The sequence below is a fragment of the Microtus oregoni genome, unplaced genomic scaffold, assembly GCF_018167655.1.
Source record: "Microtus oregoni isolate MIOR12 unplaced genomic scaffold, Mior012 000015F_ref0000493, whole genome shotgun sequence".
Taxonomy (NCBI): domain Eukaryota; kingdom Metazoa; phylum Chordata; class Mammalia; order Rodentia; family Cricetidae; genus Microtus; species Microtus oregoni.
In genome coordinates, this window is record NW_024543074.1 from 32,708,748 (window position 1) to 32,731,124 (window position 22,377).

The 22,377-nt window shown below is 39.0% G+C and overlaps 1 protein-coding gene across 7 annotated transcripts in view; it reads left to right on the top strand.

The window, feature by feature from the left end:
- Positions 1-20,318, top strand: part of Map2k4 (mitogen-activated protein kinase kinase 4) — a 98,788-nt gene extending 78,470 nt beyond the window's left edge. For all 7 annotated transcript variants that reach the window (XM_041664458.1, XM_041664460.1, XM_041664464.1 and 4 more), the window contains 7 exons: positions 2,118-2,237; positions 4,618-4,669; positions 6,810-6,937; positions 13,557-13,634; positions 16,216-16,364; positions 18,441-18,486; positions 19,523-20,318. In XM_041664458.1, coding sequence (XP_041520392.1) covers positions 2,118-2,237; positions 4,618-4,669; positions 6,810-6,937; positions 13,557-13,634; positions 16,216-16,364; positions 18,441-18,486; positions 19,523-19,636 — 687 coding nt within the window. In that variant the 3' untranslated portion in view covers positions 19,637-20,318. The remainder of the gene's footprint in view (positions 1-2,117; positions 2,238-4,617; positions 4,670-6,809; positions 6,938-13,556; positions 13,635-16,215; positions 16,365-18,440; positions 18,487-19,522) is intronic.
- The last annotated feature ends 2,059 nt before the right edge of the window (positions 20,319-22,377 follow it).

A 22,377-nucleotide genomic window follows, 5' to 3' on the forward strand; every position in this document is an offset into this window, starting at 1 on the left:
GACAGTCTCATTTCATAGATGAGAAGGGAAAAACCCAGGCCTATATAAACAGAAAATATCAGGCCTCCCAGGCTCTCAACAGGAGGGATCTTTCTACCCTTGAACTTACTTACTTGCTACTGGTGGTATGAGTGCACTGTAGTTTCCTCTAAAAGGAAGCTGTAGTAAATCCACTGAGAAGTGTCGTTATATTAAAATAAAGTTGAGTGTGTGTTTTTGGTGGAGAGTTTTGGTTTTCCTGTGAGAACCTTGTAGAAAGGTGTAACATTGAGAAGACAGGAAATAGAAAAGTTCATTATGTCAAATATGTTTTAAAAATATGTTCCTCAGTCATTTAGTGACATAAATGTTCTAGTCCTGTTACTCCTCTCAGTGTTCTTCAGTATGCTCTTCACACTTGTGAGCTGGATATGCTTGTGCTGTGGGGCCTAACTGAAGAAAAGACTCAGGGAAGCTGCTTTCTACTCAGCTCAGTCACAAGGGCATTCACTTCCTCTATCTAGAACAGGCTTGAGATATAAGAGGTTACTGTGTACAAAGTCTCTGAAAGTACAACTGTATCCATAAATTAGCATCAGCATAAAAGTTGTTGAAGATGGTTTTCGGCATTATCTCTGATGGTAGCTTTTCTACTTTGGTCAGTGCTTACCCTGTTCAGATGGACACAGGTGCTAGTTCCTTAACTGCTAAGGGCCCGCACTTTCTCATATCTTCCCTGCCTACCTTGGTGACCACAGTAGTCTTCAGTGTTGTACACCATTCTCTTTTTGAGCTGTTTAGTGTTTTCTAGTTTTTGTTATTTCTTTCTGTAGATTACAGAATATTAAAGATATACTCCTATTTGGGCGGTGATTTTATAAATATCAGTATGGCTACTTGCAGAAGGTTCATCCCAAGGTATCCTGTGGATGCCTGAGACCTGATATTACCAAACTCTTACATTGTTTTTTCTTGCACATATACCTGTGAAAATATTCAATGTAATAATGGCACAGTAAGTGATAATCATAATTATACCAATCACTAAGGTGTGACAATTAGAATACCCTAGGAATACCTGAAGCAGAACACTGAAATATTGTGACAGTTGATCTCATAACTGGCTTTTATAGAAACATGGCTACATATATACTAGGTCCTATAGAAAGAATAGTTACATAGGTTAAAACGCTGACTCCCTTCACTGGTGGAATGGGGTAGAACAGCACAGCATGTTCTCACCTATGCACATAAACACACAATTTGAAACTTTGGGATTGTTTATCACTAGAACACTATTTGTACTGTTATCAGATCACAGTGACTGCAAGAAAGCAGGGACTTTTTCCTGTGTCTCTATGATAAAATTGTTTTCCTCCACTGTCTTAATTTTTGCCAGTATTGATTTTCTGAAGACAAACATAATAAATGAGCAGTTGTACTGTATTAGACAGTGTACACTCTGTGTGGGGCAGACAGGGGAAAAGGAACCCCGAGCAAGCTGATGCACCTCACCAAGAAGGCTTCTGGTCTGAACAAGGTGTCTTTACTGTTCATTTTGTTTTTCTAATTTGAGAAGCTCTGCTAGTTTCTCAAGATAAACTTTCTTGTCAAGGAGAAAGGATAGTTTTCCATATCTTTTCTAATTTTAGGCTCAGTTATGACAAAATTTGAAATTTTTATCAAAGCACAAAAGTTTTTTGTGTAAGTTAAGAGTGGGGAAAAATAAGGCTGAAGAGATGGCTCAGCCATTAAAAAGCACTGACTGCTCTTGTAGAGAACCTGGGTTCCATTTCCAGCACTCACTTGTCTGTAGTCCTAGTCCCAGGGGAGTTGGCACTCTCTCTTGGCTTCCAAGGGTACTGCACTCTCTCACACACACAAACATACTTTAAAAAATGAATAAATTAATAAAAAGCAATCAGTGGATAAAACAGGCTTTATCTACATAGTTATCCTTAAACTCAGGTAGGATATCTTTCCCAGATCCTTAATGATGTATTAAAAATGATTATGAGTTGGAGGTACAGTGTAAAAGCAGAGAAAGGTGTCTTCTTAATTCTGTTTCTGTCCTAACTAGAGGAGGCCACTGCTTAATATTAGAATTTTAGTGGTGACGAGCATCTGTTGTTTTACAGGGCGACTGTTGGATCTGTATGGAGCTCATGTCTACCTCGTTCGATAAGTTTTACAAATATGTATATAGTGTGTTAGATGACGTTATTCCGGAAGAGATCTTAGGCAAAATCACTTTAGCAGTAAGTATCTGACTATCACACCACTGATGTGCACTGCGTGAAGAAGTTGCTGGTGTATGTGAATGCACACGCTTTCAGATTGTTGTTGCCTCCCTGAGAAAGTCATTTTTAGTAGAATAAGAGTTAAAGTCACTTCTGTGCCATAATTAACATAATAGGTGTGAAGAACACTTTTCAAAATCTGGTCTGTGGATACTGCAGTGTTGTTTGCATCCATATCTCAAAGAGCTGTAGCAGACTAGTTTAAATGAAACTAGAAATGAAATTTTATATTTGTTTCTCCTGTCGTTTTTACTATCTTAAGTAGATTATATTCCTAGGCTAATCAAAGTGGCAGAAGTCTTTTTGGGGGTGCTTTTAAAGACAAGTTTTCTCTGTAGCTTTGGAGTAGACTAGGCTGGCCTAGAACTCACAAAGATTTGCATGTCTCTGTCTCCCGAGTGCTGGGATTAAGGCATGTGCCACCACTGCCCAGCTTTTTTGAAGCCTCTTAAATTAAGCTTTTAGATAAGGTATGTTTTGCTATGGTTTAAGACTGAGGATTATTATTATTATTTAGTTTAAGCCATTTAAAATGTTGACTTCCAATTAGTAGCCAACATTTTGATTAATTTGATCACTTTGCTTTTACCAGAAGACCAAAAAATGAAAGGGTTCTCTTGCAAATTATGTGTTGTGGTTTGAGAACTGAATTTATGATCATTTACTTTCTTGCTCTTATCTTTTAGTTGATGTGTACAATTTATCTTACAAAGGAAAAGGCAACTTATTTTTTTATAAAGCAAAATTAATAAGACATTAGAACCCCTGAGAACCTGAGCCAGAAATACTTGTCTAGTTAATTGGTTTGTGAGCTAAATCATACTATGGTTGATTCAGATTTCTTTGAATCAGTTTCTTTTCCAATTTAGTTTGTCAGTTGCCAACTTAATGATTTCTAATGAATCTGATTTAAAAATATAAACAATTTCTGAACTCTATTTCAGTTGTAAAAGATGTGTGTATCTAGTAGACTTTTAAAATTTTGATAAAACCATAGTTAGCAAATTACTTTCAGATTGATAATTTTGTTAAAATTTTTGTTCACTGTCAAATTAATGATGAAATTTAAATTTTTATGAGTTAGCTAAGTTTTAAGATATATATTCTTTCATATTATAAAATAAACTGAATTGTACTAGAAACTTATTCATTGCTCAGATGAATATGTAAATCTCATATTGTTTAGCCACTCTTTTATTGTAACAAGTTATTGTTTTCTTAGAACTTGCCACTTCACAGTGTTAGAATACAAATAGTACTATACAGTAGAACACTACTATAGTATTATGCAATAATAGAATAATGATAGTAGTTAATGATGAGTGAATATTATTTGTGTTGAGCCAAGATTCTGTAACATAATTTTCTCAGTAACTCTATGGTAAGTAATATACTATTTTTACAGATGGTAAATCTGAAAGCATGGAAATATTAATTTGCTTTGGTACTTATAGTTTTAAGTTGTTGATGATCAAAACCTCCATAGCCCAAACTCATAACCCCACTCTTAACTACAATATAACAGGATAGCTGTGAAATTTGGAAAATAAATATAAAATTATTTTTATCAGGTATTGTAATATATATAGTATATACATGAATAACTTATTTAGACATGTGTGTTTGTATTTTTCTGACTAGGTGATCACCTTATATAGTAAGCATATTTTAAATTACCTTCTGAAAAGTCTCTTGCTAATTAATAGACCAATGAACACATGGGAAGAGTTTCTTAGCTAATACAAGGTGGTATTTTCTACATTCCTCATATAATTCCTCTGACAATAAAGATTTGACCTTCCTTCCTTCCTTCCTTCCTTCCTTCCTTCCTTCCTTCTTTAACAGCAAATGTGTTGGCCTATTGTCAAGTCTCTGTTGCTTCCCTTTTTGAAGAAGCCTATGATTTCTAATCATGAGTAGTGTGAACCAGGACAGAATAAATTATTGCTGACTGAGCAGATTTGCTGGATCTGCAGAACTTACTTCAGGGGTATAGTGATTAAGTGTGAGGGACTGAGGATTTATGAAAATTATCACCATCATGGATAGTAAACATGTACTGGTTTTTATGATTGTACAGGTTTGAGGTACAAAAACAATACAACTTTATGTAAGTCATGTTACTGTTTTCTTAACTGTCAGAGAGGACCATGTAGAGGCAACTTTTCTGATGTAAGATTATATGCCATTGTCATTCAAAATACAGAAAGACAGCATTTGAAATGCTAAGCTGAGAAAGCATACAGGGGGCTATGGAGGCCATTGCTTGTGATAGGTTGTTGGACTATTTTATTAAAAACTCAAGATCTTTATCCCACCTCTTTTTTTTTCTCCCCAGACTGTGAAAGCACTAAACCACTTAAAAGAAAACTTGAAAATTATTCACAGAGGTGGGTATGGATTGCTTTCTGTGGAATTGGAATCAACTTTTTCTCCTTATATTGGTTAAAGTATTTTTTTTAATGAAAACTCCCATAATACTATATAAACCTCCATGAAATATTTGTGTTTCTGGCCAACAAAATAAAAAAATCCAACTAACCAAAAAATACAGAGAAAACCAAATCCAAATACTGTGTATCCTAAGCATTAGCTTTTCTTCCCCTGGAATTTTTTAAATTTCTATCTCATTTAGTAAGTACATTGGGCTTAAAAGTTACATTTTGCTAGAGATTATTGATTTTAGTTAGAAATAGTTACTGTTGATAATGAAATGTATTTGTACAGTTCATATGTGCCAATAACATTAATACAAGGGAAATATGAATGGCTAAAAATAAATCACTCATTGCTCAGTGTAATTGATGACTGGATACCATCAAAGCATCAGAGTGGCTGTGAAGACATTCAAAGACGAATCTGACGAGATGGGACCATTAGGCCTTTTCCCCATTTCTGGGGATTGAACCCAGGTCCTTGTGCATTCTGGATAAGTGCTCCCTACCTCTTAGCTATGCTCCCAGCCCCTATACTTAATCATTTTAAAGCCTTGGTGTTTCTCCTATGAAATGTTTCTTCTCACTTTAGAGCATGTGTTTGTAAAAGAGACTTAAAATTTACACTATAAACTGAAATTCCTCTAAAACATGACCTGCTTGTAAAAATCTTTGATTATCTGGCATTAATGACCACCTTAGCTCCCAATATTGCTTCTAGTCTCCTGAAGAAAGGACTCTCACTCCCTGGATGGGTGTTTTTAGCAACAGGAACTTTTTTTTACATTTTTGTATTTTATGTCACATTCACTAGACTTCTCCCCTGCTCTAAGAACATGAGACATACCCTGATGGAGCTGAGACTAGTCAGGAGCCATATTTTGGAAGTGTGGATAGAAACCTTGACATGATGCAGGTCCCACGAGAAAGGGTGGGAGGATTAAGAATGGGTGTTTTTGAGAGGTGATCTTCTGGGTCTGTTATCATAGGGGAGCTTTTCTGGACTGTTCAAGTTATATATATAGATGTTTTTTATGTCTCAACTTACTAAATTTTCTGTGATATTGACAATGAAATAGATAGAAGAATTATGATCAAAATAGAGAATTGGAGAGCGTAGGGGAAATTTTGGCAGTCAGCTCATTGACATATTGGTAGTAATTATCATCAGTCAGGAGGAGCTTTGCGTTTGCATGCCGAACAAAGGCCAACAGTTCTGAAAGTCATAGAAATGAGTCCAAGGGAAAGTTGGTTGGGAGAAACTGGAGAAAGCCACTTAAGATCAAAAGACCCTGAGATGGGCTAGATAATTGGCTCAGTAGCTTGCTGCTCTCTAGAGGAACCAGATTCTGTTCCTAGCACCCACACTGCGTGACTCACAGCCTCCTCCTATAACTCCAGCTGCAGGGGATCTGATGTCTACTGATCTCTTAGGTTCTCTCCTCACACTCTTGACCTACACTTACACACACACATACGAATAAAAATTAATCTTAAAAAATCTCTTAGAAATAACTGCATTTTTGAGAATAAATAATTTTTTCCTTTAAAATAATGATTTCATAAATTGAAGCTATACTCAACGAAATTATCGGTTCATGACTGGTTTACTTTATACTTTTGTGTAATTCTTGATATCTTTTGAAAGTTAGCTTAGTATATTATCTGATGAAGTTCATTCTTTGTTCTGACTGCTGAAAACCATGATTTGTTTGTGTTTTATATGTGTGAAGATGGTAAGAGAAAAAGTCTTTTGGCTTGTTAAATTATAGCGGTAAAAGGAGTTTGACTGTTAAATTGCAGTTCTTGTCTCTTTTTAGTTTTATGGACAAGGTCTTATTCTGTAGCCAGGTTGGCCTTAAATTCTTGGTTAATCATCCCCCAACAGTGTCCTAAGTGCTGGGATTACAGGGATGAGCCACCATCTTTGACTTTAGTTATTGATGTATGTTTAAAATATGATTGCATGTGCTAAGTAAAGGTTGGTTTCTTGTATATCTGAATTTAAGGACTCCAGATTTCAGTAGTTTTGAGTATAGTACTTTAGAGTTGCTTGATTGATAAGTTGTATACTGATGGCATGTATCTCTTGCAGATATCAAACCTTCCAATATTCTTCTGGACAGAAGCGGAAATATTAAGCTCTGTGATTTCGGCATCAGTGGACAACTTGTGGACTCCATCGCCAAGACAAGAGATGCTGGGTGTAGACCGTATATGGCAGTAAGTGTGCAGCAAAGTCTCTTGCTTGGCAGTCATCACACAGAGAGCTTGTGCCCTTTGGTGCTAGGTGGAGGGGATTTGCCTTCACCCATGCAGCTTCACTGTGCTAGAGCACTTTTCTTCCTAAGCATTTCCAAGCTTAAGTTTTAACTTCTGAAAGCATTGCTTAATGGAGGAAGGTCATTGGTTAAATAAAAAGAAACTGCTTGGCCCTCATTGGTTAGAAGATAGGTGGGAGGAGTAAACAGAACAGAACGCTGGGAGGAAGAGGAAGTGAGCTCAGACTCCACAGCTCTCCTCTCGGGAGCAGATGCCTCAGAGAGACGCCATGCTCCCAGCTCCCAGGCAGATGCATGCGATGAAGCTCTGACCCAGGATGGACATAGGCTAGAATCTTCCCGGTAAGCGCACCTAGGGGTGCTACACAGATGATTAGAAATGGGCTAAATTAATATGTGAGAATTAGCCTAGAAGAGGCTAGATAGAAATGGGCCAAGCAGTGATTAAATGAATACAGTTTTTGTGTTGTTATTTCAGGCATAAGCTAGCCAGGCAGCCGGGGTGCTGGGGACGCAGCCCCACCGCCCTTATTACTACAATTGCTCAATTATTTCAGTGCACTGCTATGTACATGTTAGTCCTCTTGTTTGGCATTTAGCATTTATGGTCTTTCCTGATTTTTGTTTTCATTTTCTTCAACTCACCCAGTCAACCAAGTGATAAATTATCCTTGTCTTTGTGTTGCTTCTATCTCCTGTACTTCTTGACCATAAGAGATAATCAGAATCAGTTAAGAAATGTTTGTTCTAGGCCACTAAGGATGCTGTCACAAGTTATAGAAGAGTAACTTAGTACAGGAAGACAGTTCCTGACAGAATACAGTGTGTCTTACAGAGTCTGAAACTGTGCACCAATTGTGATTTGTTACTTCAGAATGGATGGAACACAGCAGTAAATGCAGAGGCCTTGGGCATTAATCAGGAAGCAGCTTTTCCCTCAGGAAGACTGATGGACACTGTTCTTTCAGAACTTCCCCGTTTTCCTTATCCCCGTGAATTTGCATGGCCTATTCCACAGCCCAGAGTTTGAACTACATTTGATTGATGTTTGGTGTCTATATTTTAATTTTTCCCCCTAGGTGCCAGTTTTGTCCTTTAGTGTCCTTAGAGGAGAACAGCATGCTCCTACAAGTGATGATAAAGTTTGCTGTTGTTTATTGAGCCTTTTCTGTCAGTCTGTTTCAGTATTGTAGACTTTTTAAATCATCATCATTGGAAGGGCATGTCTTCTGTGGTCATTTTTCTGGAATCAGTTCTCTCCTTCCACCTTTACTTAGACTCTAAGAGTTGAACTGAGGTTGCCAGTGTCGCTCAACAAATGCCTTTACTCATTGAGCTGTCATGCCTCCAAGGACCTTTTTAAATTAAAGATTAGCTAAGAGTTGAAGAAAGTTTTTCCTCCTTTGTTTTCTTTATGGTTGCTTCTTCATTTATTTATTTATTTATTTATTTATTTATTTTACAATATTCTGTCTGCGTGTATTCCTACAGGCCAGAAGAGGGCACCAGACCTCTTTACAGATGGTTGTGAGCCACCATGTGGTTGCCGGGAATTGAACTCAGGACCTTTGGAAGAGCAGGCAATGCTCTTAACTGCTGAGCCATCTCTCCAGCCCTATGGTTGCTTCTTTAAGTGCTATAAAAATTTTAAGTCAGGATAGTCACAGGCTAGATGTTCAAGGTTCCCTGGCATGCTCTGGGTGGATGGGTTTGGTGCTTCTTCAGATTTCATATTCATTTAAAACCTTGAATGCATTTTTTTCTCTTCATCCCTTGGATGTCAGTTTGCTATCAGTTCTGTTTCTTACCTCAGTGTGTGATCATGTGAAATACAATGCTGCCTATTTTTTGCATGTGTTCTCTTGCTGTATATACATGGGCTCCATGTTTGGAAAGTATTGCCTATGAAATGTTTAATATTGTCAATAGAATTGTTGCACTGTCAGTAACCTAAATTTATTAGATTTTTTTCATTCACTTTTTCTACAAACAAAAATGTAAAAGTGAGCCAGACCATGGTGGCACACGCCTTTAATCCTAGCACTCTGGAGGCAGAGGCAGGCAAATCTCTGTGAGTTCGAGGCCAACCTGGTCTATAAGAGCTAGTTTCCAGGACAGGCTCCAAAGCTACAGAGAAACCCTGTCTCGAAAAATCAAAAAAAAAAAAAAAAAAAAGTAAATGTGTGTATAGATAAAAAGACTTTTTTTTTGAACTGAGCTTTGTGAATGTTGTTACTTGATAAATGCAGTTCAGAAAGTACTCTTTTTGTGTTAATTAGGAACAAATGACACAGCAGATTCAAAGGCAAGAAATAAAAATGATTAGACACATTTGGTAACTGCCATAATTGACACATTCAGTCACCATACAGCCCAGAGAATTACTGAGCATGACCCGGCTCAGAGCTGGTTTAGTGCTAAGGTTAGCCAGAACAATTTTCCCTGTAACAGTAGGATTTTATTGCCCTTCTTGTGGTAATAGAAAACCTAAAACTGAATACTTGTAAGGAAAGAATGTTTTTAGAGGCTGAAAGTTAAGATTGAGTAGCTCTCATCTATTTGTTTCTGGTGAGAGCCTTTGGCTTTACCATAATACGGCAGAGAAATGGAAAAGGAATTGTCTGTGTGCAGAAAGGGCTAAAGGGCCCTGTTTTATAATAACCCACTGCTAAGAGACCTGACTTAATAGCCCAACATCAATCCTTTCTGAGTCCCCCCTTGACCAGCTAAGCTCTTAGAGACCTCACCTCTTAAAGGCCCTTTGTCTAAATGATTGACTCTCTTGCTACTGACACCTTGGGAACCAATCCTCTAGCACCACAACACTTAGGAACAAAACATTCTCAAACATTAGCACTATGTTATATTCCTTAAGAAGTCCTTTCGATTCATGCAAGTCTTAAAGATGTAACTGTGGCCCAGATACAGCAAACAATTCTGAATTCATCTAACTTTTAACAAAAGACAGAGTCACTGTTCTTGTGTTGAAATGTTGTCCTGAGACCCCAGCAAGAAAAGGAGTGTAAGGTCTCACTGTTCTTCCTGACTTTATCCAACTCTGGGACAGCTTTATCCTACAGTCCTATCCTATCTTACAACTTTATCCTACAGGCCAGCTGAACTCTGCAGCTCTGATGTTGACTGGATCAAATGAAATAGTCCTATCAATTGGTTTACAGAGGCCGACATACATGGACAAGAACATTAATTTTGAAAGCCTGGAAGTAGCTTGACTCTTCTTGATATATTGTTGCATGTCAGAAATGCCTTTTGCTTATGTTTTTGAGACAAGGTTTTATGAAACCCAGGCTGGCTCCAAATTTGGGATCTTCCTGCTTCCATCTTCATTTTACAAGTACTGGAATTACCAGAAATGCCCTTGTAGTGGACTTTTACAGTTTTTACTCAGTCTAGAGAAGCTGGAATTACTCTTTAACTTGTTGAATATTAAAAAGATCTGAAATAAAGAATTTTTGCATAATGTTTTGTATGGAAATTGTTAACAGTTTACCAAGTTCTCTGCCCCCCATATAAGTAGGTGAATGCGTGTGTGTGTGCATGTGTATGTTGTGCACTTGCATGTTTGCTGAATCATTTTATTCTAAACACTTGATTGTCCCTCTTATAATATGTATATTCTTTTACATGACCACAATAACATTACCATAAAATAGTCAAGGATTTTGTTTTATTACGTAGGCAATACTACATTTAATCCCAGTGCTGAGGAGGCAGTGGCAGAGTCAGGTAAATCTCTGTGAATTTGAGGGCAGCATGGCTGCATAGTAAGTTCCAGGACAGCATGGTGAGACCCTGTCTCAAAAAAAAAAAAAAAAAAAAAGGAATTCATGGGTTTGGATACTATTACTGAAAATGGAATGAAACTTTTTTTTAACACTTTACTCTTACTATGTGGAAGTACCAGTAGTTGGCTTCTGTGGGCATGTTGGCATTGCCTTTGTGACCTTGCTAGTTTAGCACCACCGGTAGTTTTAATAGGAATTTTCTGTGTAGAGAGAATTGTAGACATTTAAATGTCTCTGAATAAAGTACCACCCTCTACCTTGCTGATTGTCCTAGCTAGAGCTCAGTGCTGAAATAGCAGGGGTGAACATCTCCATTAGAAAGTGTTGTTTCTGGAATTAACTGTAGGTTGCTTTCTATTTCTTTGACGAGAGGGCAGGGTACCCTGCCCTGTGGGAAGTCCAAGGCCCTCCCCCCCTACATCCAGGCCTAGGAAGCTTTGCATCCAAATAGACTAGGGTCCTGAAAAGCCAGTACATGCAGTTAGAAACAGGTCCAGTGCCATTATGGATGGCTTCTCAGTCCACCCCCATTGGCAGCCACATTCAGAGAGTACTGTTTGATCACATGCTCGTTCAGTCCAGGTCCAGCTGGATTTGGTGAGCTCCCATTAGATCAGGCACACTGTCTCAGTGAGTGGACCAACCCTGCGGTCCTGACTTCCTTGCTCATCTTCTCCCTCCTTCTGCTCTTCAACTGGACCTGGGAGCTCAGTCCATTGCTCTGATGAGGGTCTCTGTCTCTATCTCCATCCATCGCTGGATGAAGATTCTATGGTGATATTCGAGATAATCATCAGTGTGATAGTGGGGGAGGCTAGTTCAGACACCCTCTCCTCTGCTGCCGAAGAACCTAGCTAGGGACATCCCCGTGGACACCTGGGATTCCCTCTAGAGCCAAGTCTCTTGCCAACCCTAAAATGGCTCCCTTAATGTAGATATCTTCTTCCCTGCTCCTAAGTTCCTATTTCATTCAACTCACTGTCTTTATTACTTCCTGGTGCTCAGTTCCTTAGGTCTAATTTCTTTTTGTGGTTATTGTTGTTGTGTTTGTTTGATGTTTGGTTTTCTAGTTCCTTCGTCTGTACAGCTGGGCTATGATCTGGACGTCTTCTCCATTATTTGCTTTAAGTAGACGATTTCCCTCTGAGTAAGACTTAGCCACATCCTGCAAGGCATGCTAAACTGGAATCTCATTTTTGTGTTGTTTAAAATAGATTTTACTACTTCTTGAGACTCTTGATCCACGTATTACTTAGTATGTTTCTTTTTCACTGAAAATATTTGGTGATATTCAAAGATAGGGTTAGGGCTTAAAGATATTCATGATTTCTATTTTATCTCATCATCTCAGAATGTGCTATGCATTGTTGCCATTCTATGTAAGAAGGTGTGTGTCATGCCTCAGAACACCAGGTCTGTATCGTGTGGATTAGTGATCCTAGGACATTGTTTTCTCCTGTGGTTGAATCAGTGTTTTTATGTAGTATGTATCATTTTCAGTAAAATAAGATTTATAACAAAAAATTTAGATAGCTTTCAATGAATATTGGTGCAGCACAATACTTGTTTTCAAATTAAAATGTATACATCTCCAAATTAGTGGTATAGTACAACTATTACACTTTGGGATGCTTCTTTTAGTAACAGTTACTGTCAGTTTCCAGGAACAACCCATTGTTAACTTCAAGCCACTGAAATACTCTCTTGCTGTTCCTCTGCATCCACTGACACACTTTATAAAAATGGTACCTAATTTCCAGGAAATATAAAATGTTCCCTTTATAGACATTGCCAACAGTTTTTGTTTGTTAATTTGCTGTTCATAAGATGATATATTACACTATTGTGCTTTGATTTTTCTTACATGATTCATAGTTACGTATCTATAAAGGTAATTCAAGTAATAAATTATTATTGCTATTTAATTCTTATTGAGGAGAATTAAAGGGTGGGACATACAGTGACGACAGTTCCTACTGTGCCTTTTTTTTTGTTTCAAGTATCTTCTGGTCATTCTTACTATTGAGCAAAGGCTGACAGAATCCTCCTGTTCCTTCCTATTTACCAACATTTACCTCAGCTTTGTCAGTGCCTTGATTATTTAGGGGAGAAAGTCAGAAAGACCATAATATAGTCCCCATTTAGTTAGGGTTACTATTGCTATGATGAAACACTGTGATCAAAAGCAAGTAAGTGAGGAAAGGTTTATTCACTTCCACTGTTCATCATCTAAGGAAGTCAGGGCAGGAACTCAAATAGGGCTAGAACCTGGAGGCAGGAGCTGATGCAGAGGCCGTGGAGGAGTGCTGCTTACTAACTTGGCCCTCATGGCTTGCTCAGCATGCTTTTTATGGAACCAGGATCACTAGCCCAAGGATGGCACCACCCACAATGGGCTCTCCCTCCCCCCATCCCCCACATCACTAATTAAGAAAATGCCTTATAGCCAGATCTTATGAAGGCATTCTTTTCAACTGAGGCTCCCTTCTCTCTGACGACTCTAGCTTGTGTTGAGTTGACATACGACTAGCCAGCACAGTCTTTCTTACATAGCCATTGAGTTCAGTGGAGTCTTTTGTTGGTTGTTTGTTTCTAACACAGTGGTGTTTTCCTGTTACTCCCAGCCTGGTTTGGGGCATGAATTCTTCTAGGAAGGTGCTGAGGTTTTTGTCTCCCACTCCAGCTACTGCTTCCATTAACCTGCTTCTTTAGGGTTCACATAATAAATGACTTTGACTTCTCTTTGTATTCCAGCCTGAAAGAATAGACCCAAGTGCATCACGACAAGGGTATGATGTTCGCTCTGATGTCTGGAGTTTGGGGATCACATTGGTATGTTTCTGTTGGCGCAACTTCGTCATAGTAATGTAACAATAAGAGATTTAAGAGGTAAAAATGTTGAAAAGGGATAATGAGAAACTTCATGATTTGTAACAAGCAGAAGCTCTTCATCTTTACCCAGAGACTATCTTGAAATTTTGGGTTAATTTTAAATGAATCTGCCTTAGTTTGGAGTGCTTTGGCACAATACCATAAGTTAGTTATCTTAGTAAGACCAGGAATTTATTTCTTGCATTTCTGGAGACTTAGAAGTCCAAGGTCAAGGGTTTCACGTATTTGTTATAGTAAAAGAGGTAAGGAACATGACTGTCTAAGGTCTGCTTTGTACGTGCACTAATCCTGTTTGTGGGACACCAAGCACTTTGATGACCTAGTCACTTCTTCAAACCCTATCTCATAAGATTGTCACCTTGGGTCTTGGCTTCTAATAAGAACTTCGAGGGGACATAGTCAAAGTCATACTTTTTTATGTCCTCATTTCTTCTCTAAAGTTTATTTTCTTACATTTACTATCGATCCGGACCTTGGTAAGATTGTTGTTTATTTCTGCTTTTGAATAGCCTCTTGTAGCTTCTTCTACATTATCTGTGAAGTTTCTGTCCCATGTCGGTTCTGTGAGACAATGTAAAACGTCTCTTCTTATATTTTCCTCCCGTTTTCAATTTGAGCCAAGACCCCTTAGTTCAGATTTAGAGCAATGAGCTTTTTGAAGCTCACCGGTCTTGTTTTTTAAAAATTTTAATTTTTTTCCTATAATCAGAATGACATGGCCTTGTTAGTTTTTGTGAGAACTGTTGACAGACTAATGGAGTTTCTCTTATAGAGGAGCTAACAGTTTGCCTCTGCGGGTCTATAGCTGTCTCCTCTTTTTCTTGTCATGAAACCAATTCACAGACTATAGGCAGACCTATTGCTCCTACTTAGGTGATTTTTTGCATGGAAAGCATACTTTAAATTCAGAAATAACCTTCCTGAGCAAAAACAAAATAAAAAACCAGGCATAATGACCTGCATTTGCAATGCTAGTGCTGGGAGGCAGAGACAGGTGACTACTTGGGTTTACTAGCCAGTCAGTCTAGCCTCTTTGGTGAATTCTTGGCCATAGAGAGACCCTGTTTCAGAAAAGCAGAATAGACGATGCCTGAGGAACAATCTGCAGAGTTATCCAGTACCTTCCATACACCTGTGTGTGAGTACACATACGCAAACATGTTCATGCGTACCTGATACATACAGACACACTCATGTGTACCTGCACACAAACACACGCACGCAGACAAACAAAGCCTTGTGCACCTATGTACATATACCCAGAGCAAGTATACACTTCCTTACTAAAGAGAAATTTTGCTTTTGTTTCATTGGAGAGGAGAGGTGGCAATTGTACCAAGGCCTTCGGCATAGTAGATGAGAGTTCTATCACTGAATTACACCCCATACCTGTGAAAAGTTTTAACAAACACCTGCTTTAGCAAAAGCTTTGTTTGGAAACAGTATTTCAGTCCTTAGAATCTTCTCATTGCTGATTCTCCTAGGATAATCTTGAAGAAAGTAGTCCCTCACCATAGAAGGCACAGACTTCTTGTCCAGCCTGTTCTCCAGAGCGAACCTAGGGAGGTTATTCCTTATAGTAAAGGTTGACCTTTCAAAGCGTTTTCAGCTTTATTGAAGAGAAACTTCAGCCAAAGCTGTGATCATTTCCTCCCCGATGCAGGCGTGTGTGTTGGCCTTCTCACTTCCCTGTGCACCTGTGGAGACAGCAGTGAGCTGATAGCTGTTCCGAGGAGAAAGTGAAATTGGTTTTCTAGGAATGTTCACTCTCATGAAGCATTCTCTGTACAAGTTGGGAGCTTCAGCCTCATCTGTCAGTTTTTTGCCAAAGCACATAAAATGTGATTCGTGATGCATGTAGTAAATCAGCTTCATATCTTGGGAAAGTGCACAATTCCTTGGTTTTCATTGAATTTCAGAACAGAGCCAGAGAATGTTAGACATAATGGTTGTTAGCAAAGTTTTAGGACCACAGTACTGTTTAGGTGTGTATTGTATGCTAATGACATTGTTGTATGCCCTTTATTGGGTCTTTAAGTCTGAATTGGTTTCTTCAGTAATTATAGTCTGACTGTGGTTGAACTATAGGATTTGCATACTGTTTTCTCTGAATTCAGACTGGATTTTCATTTGTTAAATGTTCTTTTTACTTTATAAAGGGATCTGGCCACTGTTGGTACTGAGAACTCCTATGCAAGTGACTACAAAATGTGAAACTGTTTGCTGTAGATGTCTAGACAGGCCTCCCAGAGCCTTCCTACGATGAGGTTGGGCCTGCATTATGGAGGTGTTCAGAGTTTGGCATTCCCCTGTAGTCCAAGACATGAGTTCAGTCGAGGCACACATACCTACATTCATGTCCTTTACTTAGCCTCATGATCCAGGCATTCCTCCCTAACCTGACAGAGTTTGAGGGAGGGCTTTAAAGAGTTTTGCTGGGTGTTTGGATTGGCATCACTCTTCCAGTAGGGAGTAGTAAATCATGCTTGGTATCTTTCTGTTTCCTTTTTGTTCTCTTTAGTACGAGTTGGCCACAGGCCGGTTTCCTTATCCAAAGTGGAATAGTGTGTTTGATCAGCTAACACAAGTGGTGAAAGGAGACCCTCCACAACTAAGTAATTCCGAAGAAAGGGAATTCTCCCCCAGTTTCATCAACTTTGTCAACTTGTGGTAAGTACTTTATTTGCTAATATTCAGACACATGTGGCAGAATAGTCCATTTGGGCAACTTAATCTCAATTACATGGATGCTTTGTATTGGAAAAGAAGTCCTTTGTTACATTACCCCAGCTAGGACTATGGATTACTACAGTGTGGAGATTCCAGCCAGCCTGAAGAGACATTGCCCTCTTATTCTACATAGGTATTGGTGAAAAGCAGCTGTAGGTGGTGGTGAAATAGTTGCCTCCAGATCACAGTTCCTGGTATGAGTTACCAGGTTAAATGCCTAGATGAGACTGATAATCTTATCATAATAAGATTATGCCAGGATCACCTGGATGTTTTTACTATTCAGTAACTCATGAGACCAGACTTTAAGGCTTGGATCTCTACTCTGATAAAACCTAGAGAATAGTGTGGGTATCAGTAGTAAGGTCAAGCCCAAAACTTAATTGGTTAAAATTTACATATTGGCTCTTTCTAATCCTATTCCAAAGGAGGCATGAACTCCATGCCTGTTAAATTGTCTACTGTGTCAGATCTTTTATATGTACATGGCACCTGAGAGTAAATGTATGTAGGGCTAGGGAGATGGCTCACTGGATGAAGCACTTGCTTTGTAGATAGGAGAACTGGAACTCTCTAATCCCCAGAACCCATTAAAAGCCATATGGGCAAGATGGCCTGCTTGTAGTGCCAGCACTTCTATGTGGAGACAGGACAAATTAGCTAACTGGACAACAGATTCAGTGAGCTCTGGATTCAGAGAGGGGTCTTTCCTCAATAAATGAAGTAAAGAATGATTGAGGAAGAAATATGCCAATCTCTGCCCTCCACATACAAATTATGCACATGTATCCACACACATGTGCATGCATACATATATGCAGAACACTAGCAAAGAATAAATGTATATAGACATAGTTGGTAGTGTTGTCTTCTGTTTTAAGTAGCATTTTTAGGTTAGCCTTTAAAAAGTTTGGTAATTGCTCATTTTATTCAGCATGATTTAAAGATGCCTTATTTACTCTTGAGCATGCTTTTGTTTTATAGGAATGCCATTTCTCTGTACCCTGTATTTTATAAAGCTTCTATTGCAGGGTCTAACACTGTCCTCTTTCTGAATAATGAGAAAACAATTGTTGACTAGAGTTTTCTACTCTCTTTCATCTTCTCTGACCAAATTCTGCTGATAGTGATCTTTTAAAGGGGAAAATAATGGCTCAAGAACTAGATAGAAGAAAGCTTGTGGATGACAGTTGACACTGGTTCCCTCTCGTCACTGAAAAACAGTCTGTTGTTTACCAATTTGCACATATTATATGCACTTGTCTAATTCCATAAACTTGGCCATTCTGTATATTCCATTTTAATGAATATTTGCTTTAAAGAATCTAATGTATATTACAGACTCTTTATTTTTAAAATTTTATTTTATGTGTTGTGTGCTGCCAACAGATGTAGAGATCAGAGAACAACTTTTAGGAGTTCATTCTCACTTTTTGCCTTGCTTCGTGAGGTGGGATCTCTTGTTTCTGCCACTGTGCTGTGTACTCCAGGCTGGCTGGTCCACAAACTGTCTCTGTCTCCCATTTCTTGGGAGTATAGGGATTGCACATGGCAAGCTTCTGCACATAGCTTTTTACTTGGGTTTTAGAGATTTGAATTTAAGGCATCAGGCTTTCAGGAAAGTTCTTTCCCCCACTTAGTCATTTCCCCAGCTCTACTTTGTTTTGATCCCTAGACCTCCTCTTTGGTTTTATTTTATATGTGCTTGTGGTGATTATGTTACATTTTCTCCTTGTTTGCCTCTGTGCCACAGTAGGTAGCAGTGGTGAATATGTATCCCATGTTTTTTGTTTCTTACGTATGTCAGAATCACTGTCTAGATCATTATATCTACAATTGAAGGATTTCTGTACTGTCCTCATAAGAGCTTAAAAAGCCTTATATAACCAGGCTGGCCTTGAACTTTCTATTTGGCCAAAGATGACCTTGACCTGGTCCTGCTTTTCATCTGTAAAAAACAAAATAATTGAGTCAATGTGACTTCATCTTAACACCATTACTTTTATGTTATTTTAGCCTTACGAAGGACGAATCCAAAAGGCCAAAGTATAAAGAGCTTCTGGTGAGTATGGACCTGTAAGTCCATGGTTCAGTAAGCAGCATGTGCCTCCAAGGAGAGGCTTGTCCTTGCAGAGTGTTTCAGACAACAGGCTTTAGACAGGAAACTTGGTGGCTACAATTTTTCTTGTAATTTATTAGTTCATTCCTCATAAAAAGAATTTGGAAAATTCTCCTAAAGCATATCATTGCATAGTCTTAAATATATGTACCTCTTCTGTAAGAAAAAATTAGTGGAAATTTTATTCATTATTTATTGCTGTCCCTCTGCTAATGTACATCATTCTGGCAATTCACATATCTTTGAGAAGTTCTCATGCATCTCATGATAAGCAGTCTCCTTTGTTTGGCTTTCCTCTGAGCAGAGAAGAGAGTATTGTCTGTGGTCCTGTGATGTGGGAATGTTTTAAGAAAAGATTAGATTGCTTATCACATTTAGGGCTTTCCAAGACTGTTAAGCCAGGTTGTGTCAACCCAGCAATGACTGTAAAGATAATCTCAGTGCTATCACCAGAGAAATTAGAAATTGTTGTTTATAGTGATAGAAACGAAAGAGGGGGGTTGGTGTAGTAGGCTATGCACTCTGGAGAGCACAGGGAAAGTATCTTTTGGCCTCTTTTTGAGTAGAAATTAGAAGGTTTGAAACTGAAAAACCCTTTGGAAGATCTTTGAGCTACCAATGGAGGATGGGGAGACTTGTTTTTCTCTGGTGTCCTAAGAGGCATGACTGAGATTCCTGTAGTTCTTGGCTTTCATATGGTGTGACTGCATGCTGAGGAACCAAGAACTCCATTTTCTTCCTCAGTGAATACTTTCTATATGCAGGTAGATTTTGAGACTCACTGCCATGGTGGAGCCTCCAGATGGTAACCCAGTATGTCACATCGAGGGTGTTCATGTGATCAGTGCCTCTTCTATGATATACTGAAGCTGTATGTGGTTGGGAACTTGTAGTTCTGTGCTGTATAGAAACTGAGAAAGGTTGAGTTAGGGCTCTGATATAAATGTTTGATGCTTTTTTCTGTTCAATTTTTTTGCAGAAACATCCCTTTATTTTGATGTATGAAGAACGTACTGTTGAGGTCGCATGCTATGTTTGTAAAATCCTGGATCAGATGCCAGCTACTCCCAGCTCTCCCATGTATGTCGACTGATACTGCTGCTACATCAGACTTTAGAAAAAAGGGCTGAGAAGAAGCAAGACGTAAAGAGTTTTCATCCTGTATCACAGTGTTTTTATTGCTCGCCCAGACACCATGTGCAATAAGATTGGTGTTCGTTTCCATCATGTCTGTATACTTCTGTCACCTAGAATGTGCATCCCTGTAATACCTGACTGATCACAGTGTTAGTGCTGGTCAGAGACCTCATCCTGCTCTTTTGTGATGAACATATTCATGACGTGTGGAAGTCAGTACGATCAAGTTGTTGACCGTGATTAGATCACACCTTAAATTCATTTCTAGACTCAAAACCTGGAGACACAGCTACTGGAATGGTGTTTTGTCAGACTTCCAAAGCCTGGAAGGACACAGTAATGGATGTACTATGTCTGAACATAGAGACTTGGGCTTGAGTGAGAAGAGTTTGCACAGCCAGTGAGACACATTGCCTTCCGGAGCTGGGAGACAAAGGAGGGATTTCCTTTTTTTTCACCAAGTGCAATAGATTTCCTGATCTGATATTCTGTTGCTTTACAGTCACAGTTGATGTTTGGGAATTGATGTGCTCAGCCAGATTTCCTGTTCAAAATATCATGTTAAATTAGAATGAATCTATCTTTACCAAAAACCATGTTGCTTTCAGAGAGGTGAACATTAAAACACTGAGACGGGACAGAATGTGTTCTTTGTCCTTTTCCAGCCCTGCTCTTCACTGGAAAGGTACAGGAGTCTGCCACTTGTCATAGAAGGGTGCTGCCAACTTGTTGCCCTGCCTGCCACCAACTGCCAGAACTGAACGAAGGAAACAGTACTGAAGGCAAAGTTTACAGATGTTTTTGATTCTGTTATCTTCTCCAGAACAGTTTGTAGCAGCTATAGATTTTCCCTTGGCCCCAAGCCCGGTACTTGAGCCATTGTAACTTACTAACAGGGAGAAGTAACTAGTAGCAATGTGCCTTGATGATTAGATGATTTCCTGAAGGCAGCAAAACACCAAATCACAATTCTTTGCTTCTTGCCATCATGGGCCAGGTCTTCAGTTTCTATTTCTTTTCCTTCCTCACAAACTGTTGTTAGCACGTGACTTTTGCTCAATCCAGTATTTTGCTTGTTTCTTACATTTGGAACTCTGACATTACCAGGGATGCTACTTACCAAGGATTTGTAACCCTGAATCTCTCTTGTGTGCTGGAACGCTTGAAAAGCTGAGACAGCCAGGCTCAGTTGATATGCTAGGTAAAAAGAGGCAATCTGTTAGAGAGGCACATTTGAGCAGAATGAAGGTCTGAAATGATAGCCTTTCAGATAGGCATGCCACCTGTTGGGGCCTCTACCAGTTCATTATCTCCCTTGGATGTGGATTTTACCCACCTCTGCCCCACAAGAAGGCAAAGTGTAAAGAAAGCCCCTTCACCTCGTGTGCTGCTGCTTGTCTTCACTTACCCATTAGCCAGGCACTGAGCATCAGGCTCTGCATAGCAGTTAGTCAGCACTACAAGTTGGCCTGAGATACAGGTGATGCCCTTGCAGAATCAAGCACTGGTAGGTACTGCTATGTCTCCCAGCGTGGCACTCATAAATATTATAAAACAATACAGGGAGAATGGTGCTGTTCAAAGTTACATCCCTATTCATTGCAGAATTTAAAAATGGTTTATCTCTTGGTCTGCTTGCCTGTTTTCCCCATTTTCTACTCCTGAGCCCTTAACCCTTAGATTCTCTGAGTTTCACTAGGAGACATTATTACATTATTCTATGTCTTCCTTAAGTTGTACCAAGCCATCATCCTCCATTGCTCCCAGGACTCAAGAGGAATTTGTTTCTCTGCTGTCAACTTCCTGTCTGGCTCAGTATAGCCTCACTCTGCCATTATGCAAATGGAGATCAAAGCAATTCTGACTGTCCAGGAGCTATCTCACTTTCTGCTGTGTGGGTGACCACATAAAAAAGGCAATTTTAGTGTATTAATCATAGATTATTATAAACTATAAACTTAAGGGCAAGGAGTTTATTACAATGTATCTTTATTAAAACAAAAAGGGTGTATAGTGTTCACAAGCTGTGAAAATAGTGAAAGAACTGTACATTGTGAGCTCTGGTTATTTTTCTCTTGTACCATATGAAAGTATATAAAAATATCAAAAAAGCTGATGTGCAGGGATTTTGCCTTATTTGTCCGTAAAAATGTAGCTCAGTAACATAACTGCTTCTTGGAGCTTTGGAATATTTTATCCTGTATTCTTGTTTGAATCCTTCCTCTATTTAAGACATAGCCATGGAATCCACATGTTTATGGAATAGTCTACCCTTTGCCTGCAGGTCAGTTGTAATAAATCTAGGATGTAATGATGACCTTGTAATTTGATTTTCTGCAGTCATACCCTAAAAAAGAAAGTCAAGAAAAATGGCATTAAATTTCTGTGCATTTCATATGAAGGGTAATTATCTCCTTCCAGAAGTTTCTGGTTCTTTTCCTTTTCCTCCTTTTTCTACTTGTTCCCTGACCACAGAGGTAACAGTGTGGCACAGCTTGCTTTTTTTCAGCAGCTGTGGTGCAATCTTTCCAAGCTTGCGCTTGGTTGGGTGTCTGGACCTACCTTGCTGCAGAATGCTGCAGGAAGCAGGTGCAGTTTTGCATGTGTCAGAGTTGACAGGTGTTGCCAGCCAGGCTCCTGGTGCTGAGACTCCCAGGTGAGAGGTTAGTTGTATTCTCTCACTGCTTCCTGAGAAGA